Below are 20699 nucleotides of genomic sequence, written 5' to 3'. Positions count from 1 at the left end.
AGACCTTTCATGTCCAGGAGGTATAGTAACCTATGGACCGATACCCGAGTCCCATTGAACCCAGCCTTCACCTCCTGCTGAGATTTCGTCTCCTACAAACTCTGCCAGAGCTGTTGTGACCCAGTTACACGATTGAAGATGCCCTTTAACAGACAAGCGTAGATCGTTATTATTCATATGTTCGACTAGCGATATTATTGTCAGCTTCTTCATATGTGCGATAACCCATCAGCTCCTCAGTCGCTAGGCAGAAGGGAACCATCTCCACTCGATGCCTGCCGCGGAACGCCGTCCTCCCATGGAAACCATAGATTATCCATACATATTCACTTTTAAATATGCACCTCGCCCAGATACTTGGAACGAGCCATTAGAAACCGCCATTGATGGCAGGGACTCAGCCAAGCCACCTCGACGCGGCGAACCCCGCGACGAACCCGCCCGCGGCGATGCAGAACCCGACCGCCGCCGTGAGACTCGAGCTCACCTCTCGGTCGATCCAGCGCTGCCTGAAGCTGAACTTCCCGACGCGCAAGTGGAACATCTCCTCGACGTCGACGTCGCCCCGCCAGTTGGGCTTGACCCTCATCGACTCGCGCTTGGAGAACTTCCTCTCGACGCTTTCCTCAGTTCCGCCTGGTTAGTCGCCGTCAGTCACGGATGGGAGAGAAGGCGGCGGCGGCAGGGCCAATTCGAACCAGACGGACTACTCACACAAGAGATAGGCAAATGTCCCCCTTCAACTTGGCCTTCAACTCCAGGTCCACGTCCAGGTCCAACCCAATCTTCAACCTCACAGGCTTCTCGTCCCTGTCGCTGCCCTGGCGTGGTATCGTCACCGTCTTTTGCCTGCTGAGGTTCCCGTTCCCATTGCCGCTGCCGTTATTGTTGTTGTTGCTGCCGTTGGCGTTGTTCGCGCTCTGGTTGTTGCGGTTCCGGTTCCGTCTCCGGCGCCGGCGCCCGCTCCCGTTGCTGTTCACGCTGACCCCCGAGTCGATCGCCGAGATGCCCGTGCTCGAGCCGCCGACGCTGGACGCCGAGTCGTCAGCCTGCAGGCCCAGTTCCGCCAAGATGTCGTCCTCGTCCGGGGTGAGGTCGCTTTGGCCGCCCGGTGATGGAGGAGGGGCGAAGCGGCGCCGGGAGGGTTGGGGGACGGATGCGATGATGTGTCTTGGTGCCATCTTCGGTGATAGTGGTGATAATTCGGGTGTACAGACTCGGAGAAACCCGGTCCTTGGAGATTCGTTGGAATAGCCGTAGCCACTATGTCTGTGCCGGCCGCCAAGGGATTATCTCGACGTGGTAATTTCCAGGCTCTCAATGAAATTATTTCAAACAGGTGCAATAAAGACCACCCTATCGGGAGGGGAAATAACGCTCAACCTGTTTCAAGGAGAATGAAGGAAAAAGAGCCGTCTGATATTGACCAGCACATCTCCTCGAAAGCCTCCAGAAACAGGCTTGCTCCATACTATATACCAGTCAGTCATCAACCCTCCCCCCCCCTAGTCTCGCCGAAACAACGACAGCGACAACGCAACCCCCTTGCCCGTCAATCTTCAAACCCATCTCGAGATCCCAAGAATAATCGTCCCCTTCAAAACCAAAACAACACAGGGTGTCGCGACTTACACGGACCCCATGCGAGGGCGAGGGCGTCACGTGATGGGTCGATGGTGGAGAACAACGGGTGAGCATCTCGTACGATGCCGCCCAACCCTGAAACAGAAATGCAACTCCGACCTCGCGATCCCGGCAACAACCCAGGCCAGGGAACTCTCAGAACTCTCGGAAGGCCACCCGCACTGTGGCAGCGGCACCTTTCAGCCGTGTTCATTCACCACTGTTACGAGACCCTCTCGAGCCCCAACGCTGAGTAGCTCAGGGTCCCCGTCGTCGAGGTAGCTCTTGTCAGGGTGAGGAAGGTCAAACACCTTGTCAACGATCACTATCCCCACATCGTATGTTCACTTCACGCCATTCACCCCCATCAAGACAGAGAAAGAGAGAGAGGAACCTCGGGGATTAGGCAGGAGGGTACACCGTCAATTGACCATACTCCAGTCATGTTATCAAGTCCTTCTATCATCTTTTTGCCTAAACCAAAAACCACGGTGTCCATGCTTCCACCCTCAATCGATGAAGTTTTCGACGGGAAAAAGTAAATAAAATACACCACATGCAGTGCGCCGCGCCCCCAGCCGCCAAATTCTTACCAGCCCAATGGCCCCTGATCCCGGCGTACCAATGCCTTATGTTCTCTTTTTAAGATAGAAGCTTATGCTGTATTCCAGATGGACAACCACAAAACCCCATTATGAATCACCGAGAGCTTTGATGACACCTCGAGGGAGGCCTAGGCCCTTGGGTCGTTCCAGACCCAAGCGCGTCGTCCCGCTCATCGTCTCAAGTTTTCCTCACCCCGTGCAATACCTTGGGAATTCCAAAGCGTGGGAGAACACAAAGATCAAATCATGGCTCTCGACCCCCATGCTGAGAATGACACCGAAACACCGGTAATAGTGCCTCGGCACCTCTGCCCTCTCATGTACTGAGCAGATCCCTCACCGACATACCCCTCCCGGCACTCCTCATAGCGCCCGCCTCCCCAACCGTGCCCCTCCGATCGCTGTTCAACATCAGCAACGCAGCCGTCGCCTCCTGGTCCAGGTCCCTTTGCGGCACCAACGCGGGGCTTGTGAGCGCCGACCCGAGCCCGCCACCGTGCCCGTACCCGACGGACGTCTGCGGTCCGAAGGCAGGCGACGTCGTCGTCGAGGTGCTGTAGCTGTAATGTCTTGGGTGGTCCGTCGACACGGAAGAGTACGAGTCGTGGCGGTGCCTCGTGCTGGCATCCTGCGGCAGCAGGGCCGGTGACACGGACGGCTGCTGCGAGCGCGAGTGTTGCGTTTGCGGTAGCTGTTGCTGTACAGGGGAGAAGGCTGGCGACGGGGCTTCCGAGTCGGTCATCTCAACGTCGTCGGGGTCTTCTTGGTATCTGGGGACGAACTGGGGGATGGCGCCCCACGACTCGCCCCGGCCTGCGGGGGTCTGCAGGCCGGACTCGCTGGGCGAGCGGGCCTCGGACGCGTCCCGTTGGGCCTTGAGCTTGGCGACGCAGTCTTCGAGGTATCTCACGTACTCGATTGATGCCTGTGCGTTGCTTCCGGTTAGCAGTTGAAGACCACAGAAGCGCACAACCATCACAACTCACCTGCAAGATGGCCAGCTTGTGCATCTCCCCCGTGCAGGCAGGGATCATGCCCTTCAACACAGCAAACTCCTCATTCATCTTCGACCTCCGGCGCCGCTCAATCAAGCTATGCGCCGTCTTTCTCGCAATCTTGCGGCCCGCTGCGCTCGTCGCGGAAGGCTGCTTCTTCTTACCCTGCGCCGTCGTGGTGGCAGCGGCGGCCGCCGCCGCACCGGCCTTTCCCGGACCCGCAGCCCCCGACTTGGCACCAGCGGCCGCCGGGGCCTCCTCGGGTTCTTCCTGCGTTGCACGGGGCTTCATCTGGATAATCTTGCGAGACCGCGTCGGCGGTGGCGGCAGCGCGAAGCTCTCGTTCGAGGCCGCCTTTTGGGCCGCTGACGAACGCCGGCGGGACTTGACCGTCTCGCTGGGCTGTACAGGGTAGGGCGCGGCCTTGGAGGGCAAGATGGCTTGAAACTCGGTGTTGGGAGACGTCCGCGTGTCCTTGGGGGAGATGCTTGAGGCGTCTTGGACGATGGCAGGCGGTGGCAGTTCAAAGGAGAGCTGTAGTGAGTTGAGGTTCTTGGAGCCGTCTTGGCCCTTTATGTCCGTCGAGGACGCCGGCGTGGGCGGTAACGTAGGGCGCGGCATCGTGTGTGCGTGCGTGTGTGCGTGTGTATGCGAGAGGGAGACGACGACGAGGTGGCACAAACGACTTTGAGCGATAAACAGAACAGAAAACCCTCGCCGGAGAATGTGGTCAGAACACGGGAGACCGGGTGAGGGAATTGGGGGTTCTGTGCTGGACGTCAAATCGGTTGACGTCTTGCTGCGAGGCTGTGCCGACGGACAGTCGATTCTGGGCGATGAAGGGGGCAGGTGGTCCAACACCGGTTGTGGCTTGGCACCGAATGTGCAAGCGCCCGTTCGATGATGGTTCTAGACTGGGATACGGATCCGATTCGCCGCTCTGGTCACTAGACGGGACCGAGGAGGTGAAGAGCACGCGAGGAATGGATAGGTGAGGGCATATATCTGCTGGGGTTGTGATGAGAGAGAGAGAAAGTCCTAGAGAGAGAGAGAGAGAGGGGGGAGGATGTGTGAAGGAAAAGAAGTAATGGTAGGATGGCTAGTGTAGAGATACGGCATGGGAAAGTACAGAGTTGAGGCGGCGCACGACTTTGTCTGACTCTCGCTCTCGCCATCCTTGGCTTGTTCATCCATTCTCTTCGTCCCTCATCCACCCCTTCCTCTATCTACAACCCCGGACCGGTAGCTGCTATCTGTTAAGGCACTCGCCTCAGATACACATCAACCTCTTAGCAGACGTCTAGCCGCCCACGCCCCCCAATCTCTTGTCCCGAGGGGGACGGGGGGCGTGAGGGGGCGTGCTTCTGCTCCGCCAGCTGTAGAGGGCAACCCTGGTGAAAAGAGAACGCCTGGGGAGGGGTCTGGGGCTTCAACGAACTAGGTTGAAGGAGAGAGGGCACGCGACTCCAAGCCAGAACAAGTGCCAAAGGGGAGACCCCGTAAACAATAATGCACACAGGCGCAACAGACAAGAGAAGATGCAGACACAGCGGCGCCTGGGGGTTAGGACGGACGGACAGATGTGACGAGAGCAGCCAATGAGGAGGGCGGACGCAGGCTCCTGGGCGAAGAAAAGGGCAGGAGAGGCAGCATCGAGGGTCGCAGGTGGGCGGCCAATCAGAGGGGCGAATTCGAGCACATGGTGTTCGTGAATGGCAGTTGCGCATCCCAGCGCCAAGACCGGGCCGCAAGGTTGCCCGCCCATCTCCTCTCCGCCTCTCTCCAAAAAGGCATGGGCGAAAAGAGACGGCGGCCGGTGCTTACTTGCCATTGTGCGTATGGGCTTGTCCATCCAGGACGGCGCCGCACCACAGATCATCGCCTCCAAATTTCACCATGTCCCACGCCCTCGAGATGTGGATTCTTCTTGGTCGATGAGCCCGGGTGTGGCATCTTTCCACCCTTACCAAGCCTGGTTTGATGCAACTCTGCTCGAGAAAAGTGCCAAGGGCCCAGAGGCACGAGACATGTGCTCGCGATCCTGTTGGCCGGCTGGTCGACTGGCATACTCTCAAAGTCCCGGAGTGTTTAAATATCCTTGGGTTGGTCGTAGGCCGTGTTCCGTGTGGCGTCCCCCCTCCGGCGTGGTCGTGTGCGCCTGCGTGTGTGCACATGTGTGTTTTGTGCTGCTCGTGTGCTCGTGCTTGCCTGCCAGAACGTGCCTCTTATCTTTATCTGTCATTGAACGGGGTGAGATGTTTGGGGTCGGTTCGAGAGACGATGATGACCCTCACACTCGTAGCCCACGTCCCGCTTGTAAAGTGAGCACGTGGGCAAATCCGCTCCCTTCCATGTCTCCAGCTTCTTTCCCTGCACTCACACTTTTTTTTTTGTGGTCGCGCCGCGATAGGTAGCGTTTCCTGACTCGGGTTGGTCTCGTGTCAGCCAGTCTTTCAATGCCTCCTCAACTCGTCGACCAGCATCAATTGCCCTGGGAGCAATCCGTGTGTGCGCGTGCGGGTAAAGCGGTCCAGAGGCCGCCCCGTCGCGATGCGCATGAGGGAATTGGAACGGCAGACAGCCGACAAGTGGCTCACGGCAAGCTGCTTCGGAGAGCACCGTGATCCATCCGGCTTGCCTCTCGCTGAACTCCCCCTCATGACTTGTGGCCTTCCTTTTTCTCTCCTCACCCACAGTAAAGCAAAACTGGGACCAAACTCTATTTTCAGAGGAGCAAAAAGGCGAAGCTCTCATGCTTTCCATTAACCAAAAATCCCCCAGTCTCGAATTAGGTTAGCGGCCAAAAGCCCTGTGGAAATATGGGTCCTTCGCCATAGTAGACATGGGGGCGCAGGGGCCAACACAGCTTTCCAGGACGGGGGAGCTCTACTCTGTAGCGAGGATCTTGATTCGCGTCAACTTTTCCCGTCTCGGCCCATTTTCAACATCAAAGCAGGCACGTGACGGTGTGATGTCGTCCAACATGGGAAGACGACGTCCGGCATATCGCCAAGTCTTGGCAGTAAACCACTCAGCCCGCGTACAAGTCCCACTTCACGAATTATCTCAACGCAATTTGACAACCAGAAACTCATTCATGCAACCCGAACCTCGCCCATCTCAGTCTCGGTTCAGGGGTACATACTGGAAGCAAGACAAAGAAAACCGATTGCTTCATTGTGATCATGGTAAGAAAAAAAATGCTCGTAAATCCCCTCGTACCGTAGTGAGGGCGTGTAGATAACCCAGATGATCCCATGCCGATGCCAAGAAACAGAAACACCCCGCCCCTCTTACAGTTTTACAGTTTCTCAGTTTCTCCCACTCTTCCCACTTCATGCTCCGCCCCAGAACCTCGCGGACTGCCTTTAGACCTCGTTGGAGGGGTACACGACCTTGGTCGTTGCCGCGAACTCCTCCTTGATGCTCCGGACGCTCACGAACCGGCTGAGCAGGTTCTGGCTGCCCGCCTTGTCGTTCGTCCCGCTCGCCCTGCCGCCGCCGAACGGCTGCTGTCCCACGACGGCGCCCGTGCTCTTGCAGTTGATGTAAAAGTTGCCCGCCGAGTTGCGCAGCTTGTCCTCGGCGAATCGAACCGCCGCGCGGTCCGCCGCGAAGATGGAGCCCGTGAGGCCGTACTCGCCCGTGGAGTCCACGAGGTCGCACACCTCCGAGAAGGCCTGCACCGGGTGCGCCGTGTCGTCGTACACGTAGATGGTTAGCACGGGACCGAAGAGCTCCGTGCTGAGCAGCTTGTGGTTCTTGTTTGTCGTCTGGTAGATGGTCGGGTGCACAAAGTAGCCCTTGGATGAGTCGTACGTGCCGCCTGCAATGAGCTCCAGCTCTGCGTCGTCCTTGGCCGCGTCGATGACGCCGGAAAGCTTCTTGAACGAGCCCTCATGGATGACGGGGCCCATGAAGTTGCTGTGGTCGGCGGGGTTGCCAATCTTGATCTTGGCGGCCTCGGCGGCCAGGCCCTCCTTGAACTTGGGCCAGATCGACTTGGGCACGTACGCCCGCGACGTTGCGCTGCACTTCTGGCCCTGGAACTCGAACGCGCCACGGATGGTCTGCTTGACTGCATTGTCAACGTCGGCGGAGGAGTGGATCAGGTGAAAGTTCTTGCCGCCCGTCTCGCCGACGATTCTGGGGTACGACTGGTAGAGGCCGTTGGCCACGCCGTTGCCGATGGCGCCGTACAGCTTACGGAAGATGGCGGTGCTGCCGGTGTAGTGGAGGGCAGCGAACTTGTTGTGCTCCAACACCGCCTTGGTGACCTCCTCGGGGTTGCCGGGCACGAACTGAATGACATCGCGGGGCAGACCGGCCTCGAGCAGGATGTTGTAGACGAGCCAGTTGGACGCGATGGCGTAGTCGCTGGGCTTCCAGACGACAACGTTGCCGAGCAAGGCCGGGGCGCCGGGAAGGTTACCGGCGATGGCGGTGAAATTGAAGGGGCTGACGGCGTACACGAAACCCTCGAGGGCCCGGTACTCGACGCGGTTCCATACACCAGGGCTGTGGTGCGCCGGCTGCTGGGCGTACAGCTCCTCTGCGTACTTGACGTTGAAGCGCAGGAAGTCGGCCAGCTCGGCCGCGGCGTCGATCTCGGCCTGCCACGCGTTCTTGCCCTGGCCGATCATGGTGGCGGCCATGATGTCGTAGCGGTACTTGGTGGAGATGAGGTCGGCGGCCTTGAGGAAGACAGCGGCGCGGTCGGCAAAGGGGAGGGACTCCCACGATGGTTTGGCCGTGAGGGCCGAGGCGATTGCCTTCTTGACATCGGCCGGCGAGGCCTGGTGGTACGTCGCTACAGTGGTGTTGTGGTCGGCCGGGTTGACCTGCTTTCCGGTCTTGCCAGTCTTGATCTAGGGAGTCTGTCAGCTACTCGTCGGTCAATGGATGACGAGAAACCGCAATACTGACCTCCTTGCCACCGACGACAATTGGCACCTCCAAAGGCAGCTTGCTCTGCAGGGTATCGAGCGCGGCGGTCAATCCTTCGCGCTGGGCAGAACCTTTTGCGTAGTGTTGCTGTGCGATTGTCAGCCATCTTTACCCCAGAGTAGCCAACTCTCGCAGCTTCATGCGGTGTTGCTTACGTTGGGCTCGTTGGTGATGTTGGGGACCTTAAAGGCAGCAAAAGTCGCCATCCTGGTCGTTGTCCTCGTCGCGGGGCTGGCCAGGCGTGTCGTGAGTCGGGTGGTTGAAACGGCAGCGACGCTGCGTCCGAGAGATGGGATGCGGGCAGAGCTCCGAAGTTGGGAGTTCAAGAGCCCAGTTGCTCGTGTGGACGCCATGACGGGCGGATGTGAGGCAGTGCGTAACGCTTTCTAACGACGGATTGAACAGCAAGTAGATCCTCCGAGCAAACACACAAAACAGGTGGGAGGTGCGAAGAGGATGGTCGATAGGTAGTCAACGGTCAACGGTTGAAGTTAGGAGCAGGTGACCTTTTGGGGGAGAAATGCACGGCAACCGACTGGCTATAAAGTTTTCGTGGCGTAACGTAACAGAATGCTCGATGAGTCGTGAGACAAGGGCCTTCGTTCCTGGGATGCTAGCAACCGTCGGCACGCAAGGCGTGCTTCACACTCGTCGGGTGGCGGCGGGTTAAGAATGCGACGGAACAGCTCGAGACGTGGACGGAGAGCTTGTGAGGGGCTGCGGGGGTTCGGAACGCTGGATACAGAGGGGAAAGGGTCCCCCGGAGACCAATGACGTCGAGGTCCTAGTGGCAGTCAAGGGCGATAACAACGCCTCCAGTATTATCCAGCTGCCTATCGCAACCTTTCGACTCTTTGCGGGGAAGCATCGTCCAATCAAACATGCCAATTGGGCCGCGAACCTGGACCAGGAGTCCGTAATGGCGGCGGACTTGGTCGGCTCAGTGGACCCAGCAGATAAGGTCATCAGCCATCCCGATCCCGACCCTGCGAAGTCGGCATCGGAGAAGCATCCCGACATGGAGATACGACGTGTATTGTTTCTCCAAACTGCGCAAAGATTAGAACAATAACATGAAAAAACAAACAGTCTAGGTATCTTGGCCCCGTTCTCGGGCCTATCATTATTAGCTTCCTGCGGCTTTAACCCAAATTCCAACAAACAATGCAGAGCTCGGGCACCCCAGATGCAGCCACTCTCCATATCTTACATCCATTGGTCACTAATATGAGCTCCTTCGCTTCATGGGTATAACGTAATGCAACCGACAACGCTTCGGATCGGCCTTCCGACCATCGGGGTAGTACTGGTGCCAAACATCCGATGCCAGCTCGAAAGCTCACCAAGAAGTCACGACACCATCAGACGGTGCTTTCTATTCTTCGTGTCCGTTGGGGGCAACCTGCTCAGGGAATGCCTCGACCGGCACAGGTTGGCTTTGGTATTTGAGCTGAGGCACAGTGACGCCGTAGCCCTCAGTGATACCTTCTGGGTTGGATTGGTCGATCTCGACACGAATGCAGATGTCCAAGCTACCGTCATTGCCGGTACCGTGCTGCTTACCGGCGGCCTTGTGCTTTGAGCCGGACTCGACCTCGCCGTTGTGCAGGAAATCATGCCCACCCTTACCCGAGATCACAGATCGCGCATCGCCGTTGACGGGCGCCGCGAGTCCATTGTTGGGCGAGTTTTCCGTCAAAATGGCAAAGTTACGACTGGGCATGGTCACATGGTTGGAGCCTGACGTCTTGCTCGTGTCACCTGGGTCCTTGTCGAAGAACTTGAGCAGGGTCTCATCAGTTTCGTGGTTCAAATGGTGGATCTTGTTCCGCCTGGCCAGCAAATTCGCAATCGCCGCTGGCGGAGGCTTGTTGGTGATGGCTGAAGAGACCACATTGGCCATGTAGCGGTGGTCGTTCTCTGTGGCGATGTTCAGGCGTGGGTGGGAGTAGAAGCGGCCCATAGCCGCCAAGTGCACGTCACCGCCCAAAATGGTGATGCGGACCGAGAACTCCGACGCGATAGCCTGAAGCCGCTCGACGAGGGCGTTGCGCTCCTTTTTGTGAGTCCTGGCCGTGTAGTGGTCGTCAAGATCATCAAGCAAGTCGATACTGCCATCGAAGTGGTTGAAGACACCGCCGGCTAGAAACAGTCAACAACCCGAGGATCCGAGCAGGGTTAGACAGGGCACGTACCGAGACCGAATCTCCGGTTCAAAAACTTCACCGGGCCCATGATCGGGCTTCTGAAGACGTTCTCAAGCCATGTCAGGCGCTATCGAAGAGTCAACTTCTGACGCAGTATATCAGGCAAGCGATAAGGACTCACAGGGTACGCGATTGGGATTCCCAGCAGGAGAATCAAATGCTTGAATGGGCGTCCCGACTCCGCTGCCGACTTCAGCTCCTGCCTCAGGCGGCCAAAGATCAAGTCGTACGTCTCGGGATAGTTGATTTGGTGGCGCGTGCGCTACAACCCGTCAGCTTTCTTCTCTTCCCCACGAGTCTCGGGCAAAGATGTACCTCAGTTCGAGCATCGATACCAAGGAAGGCGATGCGCGCTCCCAATCGGGCAAACATGTTGTGAGAGTGCTCAGCAACATAGGGCTAGACTGATTAGTTGTGGCTCTGGCGAAATGACAGGGGTAGCACTTACACCGGCCTGCTTTCCAACAATATAGCTGGGGTCCGACTTGGCAGGGGCAACATAGCTGTCCATGAGTTGGTTGGGATCGAGGCCTTGGCCCTCGGATGTCGTGGTGTGGTCTGTCCATGGTCAGTCAACAGTCCCACCTTGGTTGGAGAGCGAGACTCACCCGACGTGTAAGTAGACACCGGCGGAGGCAGGTGGTGCTGGAACAGCATGTAGTACTTGTGAGCAGTTCCACCGATGCCCCTGAACACATCGCATCGCATGAAGTCGTCAACGTATGAGCCGAACCCGTCAATAATCTGTGTCTCCATGTCAGCTCGCCCCTGTTACGCAGTTCACGTATCTCAACATACGTCGTGATCATCCCAGATGTTGAGCTGGGGAATCTGGGCGTTGGCGGTCGCAAAAGGCTCCGTTGAGTACCTGTGCTCAATGTCAGACTTGGTCGGGCTCCATCCTTGCACTCTGCACTATGCCACATACCAGCGGATATAGTTCTTCAAGTAATAGTCGTCGCAAGCCTGGCGAAGCTTCTCCGGAAACGGGAAGTGTCTGCGCTTCTTGGGGTTCGCGATCTCGGTCCATTCGCGCAGGGGCCCGTCGACTCGAATGCCATCGTTGTAAATCTGGTCACCTCCTCCGAGCCTTTGAGAACGTCAGCAAACCAACCTCGCACCAGATGGAGACACCGGGCTCACATGACATGGAACGGCCGTTCCTTGTGGTGTCTGTTGACGTCGTTCCACAGGGCGGGGCCGCTCCAGGCGTCCTCATCGGTGCCAACACTGAATCCGTTGCAAGAGTGGAACATGATGCGCATCGACTCGTTGATGGCGGGGACGAAGAAGTGAAAGCGGTCAGGGCGGATGGTAGCCGACTGTCGCATGTCGGGAATCGAGTACTCCCATTTCGCCTCGGCTTGGCTGAGCGGAACGGACAGGTCAAAGGCCCAAAAGGTGTTGCGCGGGTCGGAGTAGAGGCATTGACCCTGAATCTCCGTGCCGTTGCCGTTTTCTGCGCCGGAGACCTCGCCGTTAACGGCGCCATTGGTGCCGTTCACTCCGTTCGTCTCCGCATGAGCCTGCTGGCCGTCGACCGCTGCCGCGGGATGCAGAACCAGGTGCGGAGCGAAACTCTGTGTCTTACCACCGCCCTTGGCGACGATCAAGACACTTCCGTACCAGCGATCTCCGTCCATCCTGCGGTAGTTGAGCAATGGACCGCAGACGATCTCTCTGCCGTCGGGGGCGTTTTGCTCATTAACGTGAGTCGGGTTAGAGCGCGTTTCCTCCTGGCCGGCGGCCTCACCGGCAGCGATCATGATGGGCTTGAAGTTGGGAGGGGCATTGGGGTTCTCGGGCTCGACGCGGTCGCTGTTCAGGAAGCTGGCCAGATCGTTTGTGGTTCCTCGCTCTTGGGGATCGCGGGGTTGGACGGTGGCATGGGCGCCGGCGGCATGGCGCGCAAAGGCTGAGCTCTCCTGGTGACGCCATCTGTTGGAGGAGGCATGAGGGTTGCGCTCGACATCGTCGAGAGCTTCTCCTTGGGGATGAGAAGCCATGGTTGCTACTGTACTGTCTACCGCAAGTGCAATTTTGTTGTTCGCCTTTGTCTTGGGAAGAAGCAGTCAGCTTTCCGAAAAGACAACAGAAGTGGCCCTGGGCAACGGTGGCTCCTCACAATGTCTCAGGGCAAATTAGACCGACAGGGTCTGTTTGCGCGCACCAGTCAGCTCTCGAGAGCCAGTCAGTCAGGGATTGCTGCTTGCGACTGGGCAGCGTAAGGCAGAGGGGTATCAAAGGTCGGGTATCTAATGTTGCGACGAGGGAAAAGTGAGGGCAACAAAGCTGGTCCTTTGGAGGAAGGAAGGGGGAAAAAAAAAAAGGATGGGAAAAGGGAAATGCAGAAGGATTAAAGGAAGAGAGGGTGTCGTCGACTGCCACCACCAATCGCACGAGAAAAAGCGTGTGTTGTGTTGGATTGGATGCTGTGCTTGGCCCGGCAGCGTAAGGTGACGCGAGCTAGGAATTGAAGTGGCAGGGATTGTCGTCAGTGGGGGGCTGCCCACTACGCAACCACTGCAAGCAACGCGCGCTACTGCTGGGAATTGATCCTGATGAAGCTGGCGCTACCCTGCGCGTTCGTGCTGAGATGCTGCAAGGTGGACCGGGTGATCTATCAAAGTGTTAGGGGTGAACCTTGGAGGACGGACTAGACCCGAGGGGGGGAGTCATCGGCCGTGGAGTCTTGCGGGACGCAGGGACTCGGGGACTGAAAAAGGAGAGGGTGTTTATGATTCAAGATGGACGGTTTCCGATCTTTGTTTTTCTTTTCGATGTAGGCTCTGGTTTTCTGCTGTCATCGACAAAATGTCGGCCCCCAAACAAAGGCCCATGGGCCATGGTCGACGACATCTCAAATCTGGAGGAATCTCCAACCCTCATACTAGGCTCTCACCGTTGCCTTGGCCACATTAGCGGCAGGCGAACCGGGCATCCATCCTGCCAGAGTATATAATCCTTGTTGCAGCAATCCGGCTGAAAAGTCAGTATTGGGCCCGCGGTCTCCCGTCGGATCCCATTCGTCTATCTGCAAGTGTCCGTAATACACGTATACTCCGTCCAACCTCGGCTTGAGATGCAGCAATAGTACGCAGTAAGCATCGTCTCCATCTCTCTCGCAACCGGCTTGTTTTCCCAGTCGACTATGTGCTGGCGATCCATCACCTCCGTCCCCCCTCCCCGCCAAGTACGCAGCTTGGAGGAAGACCAAGGTAGCAGCAGGAAGGTGACCTGTACAGGCCATGGCGTCGTCGAAAGGCGGGTTCCGCCCCCTTTCAGCTTGCCAAGGAAAGCGTCCTCGTCAGCGCTCTTGTTTGCTGGCAGTCTCGGGGATGGGATGATGCGTGGAGTGGCCAGAGCTCCAACCAGCTTTTTGCTTTTGGCAAACACATTGGTCCTATGCTTGCAGGCAGTCCCTGGGCAGAAAGACACCGCTCGATGTAACCCCTGAGCTTTTTGGCAGTGGGCTCCGTGCACTGCGTGCTTGTGCTTTTGCTTTTTAGCCTCTTGCAAGGGTTGTCGCAAACACGCGGAGCCTTTTTCGTCGAGGCATCGAATCGAGAGAGGGAGGTGATGTTAGCGGCATGCAGGGCATGGGAGGCCTGCGAGAGAAAGGGCGGGCTAAGCAAAAGGTAAAGCTGATGGCTGACAGAGTACCGAAGTACACGTGTACCATAGTGGCTCTGCGCAGTTGATACGCCCAGATTTAGTCGTCTAGCGGATTGTGAAATTGTCACCTACGTCAGGACTTGTGGTTCTTGGGAAATTGAAACAGGAATGCCCCCACAGGGCCAAGGCTGAGGGGACCCGCTCCGGGACCCGTCCTTGCTGCCAATCCCTGTACCTCCGCTGCAGCTGTCGAAGCCCTCTCTTTCTTGGCCCCGGGAATCTTGGGCAGCGGACTTCAGGCTTCGCGCTGTTTTGGGGGGGGGGGAGTTTTTGCCCATGCTAACGCATGCCGCAAAATCGGATCACGGATGCCGGCGGCTATCTTGGCGTCCCGGCCCTCCCTTTCCGCATAACATCCACTCAGCGCCGCCATCCACCTCCCGCATTCGCGACAACGTTTTCGGCGTCGTCCGAGACCTCGATGTTTTCCCATCTTCGTCGGATCGAGTGGAACCTTGTGGTCGTGGCACGGTGGGTCTTATCCCACTGTCGCCGATGACACACATCACAATATTATGGTCAGGTACAATATCACACATCACAATCTAAGGCCCGGGTGCAGCAGCACAACCCAAGCACCTCCTGAAGGGCTACGCTGCTAGCAACCAAGACAGCAGTGGTCTCTCGTGGTGCGGCTGGACCTGTGTTTGATTTTGAGCATTTCAAAGCACTCGTCAAGCGGCGACGTACGGTTGTAGTCTCGATTCCAAGTGTATCCCATCGACTGCTAGATGGTATCAGTTCGGTATACTCATCATGTCGGTTTGTCGCCTAGGGAGCAGCAGCCGACTACTTACGCCAGCACAAGACTGTGAAGCTGTTTTTTCCCCCCCTTTTTTTCCGTTTAGGTTTTGTTTTGTTTTCTTTTTGCACAGGTAAGCGCATTCTCTAGGAACAATGCTCAGGAACGCTGTGTTCATCAATTCATGGTATACCACGTCCATGACCGCTGCTCATGGGCCCGATACCAGGTCGACGAAAAAAAGAGGCTGCCGTTTCTAATTGCCCTTCCTTCCTGAGGCAGTCATGATGAGCTTAAAAAACAAACAAGCAAAGACAGAGGTACAGAGAGGAAGCGTATGAAGAAACAAAACAGGGTCATATTTACAATATTTGATGCAGCTTTTTTGATACCGAAAAGGGGATAGCCAGAGAAAGGACTAGACAACCGAACTGAAGATCAGAGAAAAAGGGAAGGCAGGGCTGCGGAAACATAGAGCGACGGCAAAGAGGCTTCAGTAACCATGAACCAGCTGATCAAGTGACCGTTATTCGGCCGGTATAATGTTCAATCCTTACAAGCCTCTGACGTGAAACACCGAAATGCAATGGGCCCAGGTGTGGACATGATGAGGTCTCTGAATGCACGATTTCCGCAATTCTTCCAGGCCCGAGGGAGGGTTTTGAGCAACTGGTGAATCTCAGATAAGTTGGAAGTCCGTTGTCTCCTTCTTTCCCTGTTATAGCATCTTCCCTTTTCCCTCGCCGTTTCACCCGTTTTTTTGGTCCAGCACGGTTGCCCAGCGCGATCTCAAGGAGAAAGCCTGACGGCTCGGTTCAGGGCCCGACTACCTGGACCTTCGTAGGATCCGCACACACAGGGCAGCAGGCTGAAATCCCCCGATATCTCGAAGAACGAGGGCGTTGCTCCCCGCAGTCCTCTCAAGGCAGTATCTGCCGGGCCTTTTCACCAGCCAAAGCTGACGCCTTCCCGAAAGCACCGTCGACGACTGCTTCGCCCTATCCGGCTCCCCAGGTTTGCTTGGCTTTTTGGAGACGGGACGAAGCTCGCAGTAGAAGAAAAGCCAGAATGACCGAGAAAGGTCCAAGGGTGCTTGCCAACTACAGTGTGTATAAAAATGTCGATAGATGAGAGGAATGGAAAGCCTCGGGCGTGGCAAATCGAGCATTTTTCCAAAAGAGCTACCACAATCAAAGAACAAAGAGGTCACAAGATTGCCCTGTAACGAAGAACGCGGGTAGAATGGGACGACGTGTAGCCGCTGTTCTTCTCCATGTACACCAGAAGCCGTTTCTGCACCTTCTAATAATATCCAGGATCGTGTTCCCGCCACCGTACAGTCATAGCTGAACACCGTCAACTCCGACGTTGGCTCGGATTCCGTTCTGTACCTATTCCCGGCGAACCTGCAACCCCAAACTCCTACAAAGCAACGTATCTTCTACGGCGCGTACGGCATGCCGCTCACCACCAGAGAAGTCCAAGCTTGGAGCCCGTCTCAGTGAAGACTGGTTGCCAACACACTCATGACCCCTCTCACCTGTCTACTGAATCATTGTACCGGAGCCAGACGCTCTGTCTCCCGGTCGTGTGAAAAGGGTGCTAAAAAGGGGAATTCTTCCTCCCGATGCCGTCACAGAACGATGTCTACCACCCCCAGCAGCGTCCGACATCCTTGCCGTCGACCGAGGGAGCCGAGAGTTATGAGATAGGAACAAGCAGCCCGCCACTGTCCCCTCTCCTCTCTCCGCCAGCAGCGCCGGTGACGTACCCGACGATACGGCCATGATCTATAGATGTAGCCAGGAGCAGAGCATTCATACAACGGCATCGGGGGAGTCTCCTAGCCCTTCCCCCCTCTCGTCATACGTATCTCGACAAGATCCCGTGCCCGCGGGTAACGGCTAGCAAGGGCCTCCAACATAACAGCAACGAGATATTGTTATTGGCTTCGCTCAAACGCGGGCGGGCGGGCGGGGGGTCCAATTCCGGACTCGACCCGGGATTGTTGTATACCACAACAGGACAGAGGAAGAGCAGTCCGAAGAATCGTCATGGCCTCTGGCACATGTACCCGTCAGAAGATGACCGCAAGTGCATGGGATCTTCCTGATACGTCGCATAGGGTAAACAACTCATAATCACTAGAGACGACACATGACTCCATTGACTGCAGGAAGAAATCGTCTCGTAAGACTCCTTTGGCGGCTTCATCTATGCCGCAAATTTATAAATCTCTACATCATACTCCCCCCCAAAAAGGAACCGTCCACCATAACCTCTCACGCCTTGACAAGCTCCATCTTGACGCCCCTCTTGCCCGTCGCCTCGTCCTTCTCGTCTGTGACCTTGACCTTGACCTTCTGGAACAGCTCCACCTTGAGCTTGTAGCTGCCCGTCGTCGTGAGCACATAGTTCTCGGCGTCGAACGCGCTCTCGGGCTCGGGCTCCGCGAGGTCGCGCAGCCGGATGAGCCCCTCGATGCCGAACCGCGGCACGAGCACGACGAAGCCGTTGCTGAAAATCTTCATGACGAACGCCTCCTCCTCCGCGACCCGGCCCTTGAGCGCCTGGCCGACGTAGTAGGCGATGCTGGCGCGGCCCGCGAGCTGGGCGTTGCGGTGTCGCACGTTGATGTTCTTGCACACGGCCTCGAGCTTGCCGCGGCTGCGCACCGCGGGGTGGATCGCTTCGTACCCAATGGCCGCCGCGAGCTGCCGGTGGGCGACGAGGTCGGCGTACCGGCGGATCGGGGAGGTGAAGTGCGTGTAGATCTCTGAGGCCAGGCCGTAGTGGCGGAATTCGGGATACGCCTGCGTGCCGGAGCAGAAGTACTCGGCACTCATCATGCAGCGGGTGGCCATGATACGGACGAGCGTGTTGAAAAAGGGGTCGACGGGGTCGACGCACTGGTCGAGCGAGTCGGCGAGCGCCTTGCTCGAGTCGACGCGGAGCTCCAGACCCTTCTTGACCCTGAGCTGATTGGAAAGCTCGTCAAAGTTGGTCTTGGGCGGGGCACCGTGGCGACGGAGGATGGCGGTCTGGGGGAAGGCTTCATAGATCTTGCTGGCGACGCTGACGTTGGCGAGCAACATGAACTCCTCAACCAGAGACATGGTGTCCAGGTGCTGCTTCGTCTTGACGTCGATGGGGTCCGATGTCTCCGACTCCATCTGCACCTTGACCTCGGGGGACGACAGACTGAGAGCGCCAGCGTCCATTCGCTTCTGCTTCAGCTTCTTGGACAGCGTCATGAGCGTTCTGATGCTGTTGGTGAGGTCATCCTGCTGGGAGGCATCGTCAACGCGGAGCTGGGCCGCCTCGTAGCTGAAAGCCTCCTTGGACTGGATGACCGACTTGGTGAAGCGGGCGCCGACAATGTCCGCGTTCGCGTCCATCTCCCAAATGACGGAGAAGGCGTAGCGCTCGACGTAGGGCTTCAGTGAGCACAAGTCGGTACCGAGGAGCATAGGCAACATGTCAATACGCTTGTCCACAAGGTACACCGTTGTGCCTCGCAAGCTGGCTTCCGTGTCCATGGCATTGCCAGGCTTGACAAAGTGTGACACGTCGGCGATGTGAACGCCAACTTCGAAGTTGCCGTTGGGGAGCGGCCGCGCGTGGAGCGCGTCGTCAATGTCTTGACACCCGATGGGATCGATACTGCAGATGAGGAGTTTGCGTAGATCCTCTCTGTCCCTCCAGCCGGGATCTTCCAGGCTCTGAGGAACTCTCCAGTCATGCCCCTCCTTTGGTAGACAGTCAAGCACCGTCTTGGGAAAGGGGCGGTACTGTACGTCGTACTCCAACAACAGGGCCTCCGTCTCTGCGGCCTTGGTCTCAAGCTCGCCTAGGGAACGCACAAAGTGGCCGACGGGGTGCCGGGAGTCGCGATCCCAGGCGTCGATAGTAACCAATAGTCGCTTGCCGAGAAGCTCGGGGACCTGCCTTGAGCGGAGCTTGATCTTGGGGATCCGCTTGTCCATTGGGATGAGGAAGACGTTGTCCTGCTTGCGGCCCTGGCCGCCGCTCTTGCTCGCGGACGAGGGGTCGATGTGTCCGACATACTGCCGCCAATTGCGCTTGATGATGCCGACGACCTTTGCCGTCGGTTGCGGCCGGCCCTCGGTGCTCTTGCTGTGCGTCTTCTTGACCTCCTCCTGCAGCGCCTTGCGCTCCTTCTCCGATACAAAATCCTGGACTTCTTCTCCGTCGGCGTTCTCGTCGCGGGTGACGGCCTCCTCCTCGATGATCTTCGTCGAAGGCTCCTTCCACTGCTCTTTTGGCAGAACCTCGACGACGACCACGTCGCCGCTGACGGCTCTGTTGATGTTTTCTCTGCCGAGAACGATGAGAGGCTTGGGAAACGCGGGGACGTGGATGGAGCCCTCCAGGTAGTTGTACGGCGAGACGTTGAAGATGCCTTGATGCAGAAGACCAGCCTTGACTCCCGTCATCAACTTGGACATGGTGAAGTACTCGGGGTATATCGGTCCGGCCGGCTTCTTGGAGTAGCTCGAGTTCCGCGACTCAGCCACCATGTCAAGCAGCCGCTCGCCGTCCTCGAGCCCACCAACGTACTCGGACAACGACATGGCAGTCACGCCTTCGGCCTTGGCTTTCCTCAGACAGTCCTGGTCGTCGCTGAGCATGACGACGGCGGGGAGCGTCTTGGCCTTGGTCTCGGCCAGGTGCTCAGCGTACCACTTGACCGCCTTGCGCACAGCGCGGTCGTTGCGGTCGTTGACGGTTTCGTTGGCCTCACGGTTGACGTACGTCTCGAGGCGGAAGTCGTTGAAGAAGACGTAGAAGCGCTTGTCCTCGCTCTTGGTGAGACCGACGAGGCGGTTGTACAGCGGCAGCGAGCGATTGCGCAGCTCCTCGAGCACGGTCTGCAAGATGACGACGTCGTAGAATGCCGAACTCTGCTCAAAGAGGTCCATGGCGTTCAGCAGGGCGTTGGTGTCGGGGACGATATAGTGCCCCTGAGGGAACGCCTTGGTACCCGCCGGCTTGTCAGAAAGGACAAACGGCTGAACTGGTGAGTGTCAGCGCGCTCTCGTGGAGCAGTGGCACGCGGGACTCACCATTGTTGGCGGCATCTCTTGGGGCCGTTTGCAAGCAGCTCCGGCACAGTTTGGACGAGCAGGGGATGTCTTGACGCAGGTAGACCTCTCTCACAATCTTCTGAACCTTGCCCTTTCTTGTTGACCGGACGTAGACCTTGCTCGAGATATTGGCGGCGAAAGGGTCCGCCTCGAACGAGCGCTTGAGACTCGTCATGATTTTTTTAGGGGAGGGTTATTCTATTCCAACCTCGTCGTTGCAGTGAGATGGCGATGAAGGCGTTGAACCGGTCTATTTCGCCCCTTCAGACTGGGGCCTTTGGCGATGAAAATTGAATCAAGGTGAGGCGCGGGGCGGCTGACAAACGAATCAGGAAGCTTGCGGCGCTTGACATCACTTTGGCAGTATCTTATCGCTATCGCTATCGCAATCGCTATCGATAGTGGACGAATCCGGCAGCTCCATCGACCCGGTACGTACCTTACCTCACCTTCCGCGGTGTAAGACACATGGGCCCTTGGCTCCCGAATGGTGCATCCTGTCGTGCATCCCAAGAGTAATATCATGATCCGTACTTACGGCAGCAGCTGAGCGCTCTCCCGACGCTGCTTTGGTGCGAAATCCAATCCAAAGGGGATTGTCCTCTTGTCCACAACGACAGCCTCATCGGGAACAAAACTCCTGTGGCAACTGACGGGGACTCGGATAGGGCCAACCCCGGAGCGATAGACTCCATCGCGTCTTCACACATGCACACGAAATCGTCCAGGGCACGCGACTCAAACGCGTATCTTTGCCTTTGGTTGTCGTGCCCCAGAAAGTTCAGCCTCGAGAAGTC

At 57.4% G+C, this 20699-nt stretch overlaps 5 protein-coding genes across 5 annotated transcripts; all 5 read right to left on the bottom strand.

The window, feature by feature from the left end:
* Nucleotides 1-397: 397 nt before the first annotated feature.
* On the bottom strand, nucleotides 398-1181 carry ColSpa_00269 (uncharacterized protein; the record flags this gene model as incomplete). The annotated part of the gene is made up of 2 exons (XM_049266481.1): nucleotides 398-620; nucleotides 715-1181. The coding sequence occupies 2 exons, from the start codon at nucleotides 1179-1181 to the stop codon at nucleotides 398-400; spliced, it is 690 nt and encodes a 229-aa protein (XP_049122438.1).
* A 1363-nt stretch (nucleotides 1182-2544) lies between these two features.
* ColSpa_00268 (transcriptional regulator RFX1) lies at nucleotides 2545-3844 on the bottom strand (the record flags this gene model as incomplete). Its single annotated transcript, XM_049266480.1, has 2 exons — nucleotides 2545-3153; nucleotides 3215-3844. The coding sequence occupies 2 exons, from the start codon at nucleotides 3842-3844 to the stop codon at nucleotides 2545-2547; spliced, it is 1239 nt and encodes a 412-aa protein (XP_049122437.1).
* Nucleotides 3845-6591: 2747 nt separating this feature from the next.
* ColSpa_00267 (delta-1-pyrroline-5-carboxylate dehydrogenase, mitochondrial) lies at nucleotides 6592-8376 on the bottom strand (the record flags this gene model as incomplete). The annotated part of the gene is made up of 3 exons (XM_049266479.1): nucleotides 6592-8091; nucleotides 8150-8257; nucleotides 8326-8376. 3 exons carry the CDS (start codon nucleotides 8374-8376, stop codon nucleotides 6592-6594), a joined length of 1659 nt encoding a protein of 552 aa, XP_049122436.1.
* Nucleotides 8377-9545: 1169 nt separating this feature from the next.
* Nucleotides 9546-12383, bottom strand: ColSpa_00266 (uncharacterized protein; the record flags this gene model as incomplete). Its single annotated transcript, XM_049266478.1, has 8 exons — nucleotides 9546-10312; nucleotides 10366-10444; nucleotides 10499-10639; nucleotides 10826-10935; nucleotides 10986-11121; nucleotides 11176-11245; nucleotides 11306-11467; nucleotides 11521-12383. The coding sequence occupies 8 exons, from the start codon at nucleotides 12381-12383 to the stop codon at nucleotides 9546-9548; spliced, it is 2328 nt and encodes a 775-aa protein (XP_049122435.1).
* A 4693-nt stretch (nucleotides 12384-17076) lies between these two features.
* Nucleotides 17077-20077, bottom strand: ColSpa_00265 (exosome complex exonuclease dis3; the record flags this gene model as incomplete). The annotated part of the gene is made up of 2 exons (XM_049266477.1): nucleotides 17077-19832; nucleotides 19882-20077. The coding sequence occupies 2 exons, from the start codon at nucleotides 20075-20077 to the stop codon at nucleotides 17077-17079; spliced, it is 2952 nt and encodes a 983-aa protein (XP_049122434.1).
* Between the last annotated feature and the right edge of the window lie 622 nt (nucleotides 20078-20699).

This window comes from Colletotrichum spaethianum (genome assembly GCF_022836535.1).
Source record: "Colletotrichum spaethianum MAFF 239500 DNA, contig01, whole genome shotgun sequence".
NCBI lineage: Eukaryota > Fungi > Ascomycota > Sordariomycetes > Glomerellales > Glomerellaceae > Colletotrichum > Colletotrichum spaethianum.
Note: the sequence above shows the minus strand (reverse complement) of the source record. Positions and strands in the feature narration are given on the sequence as shown.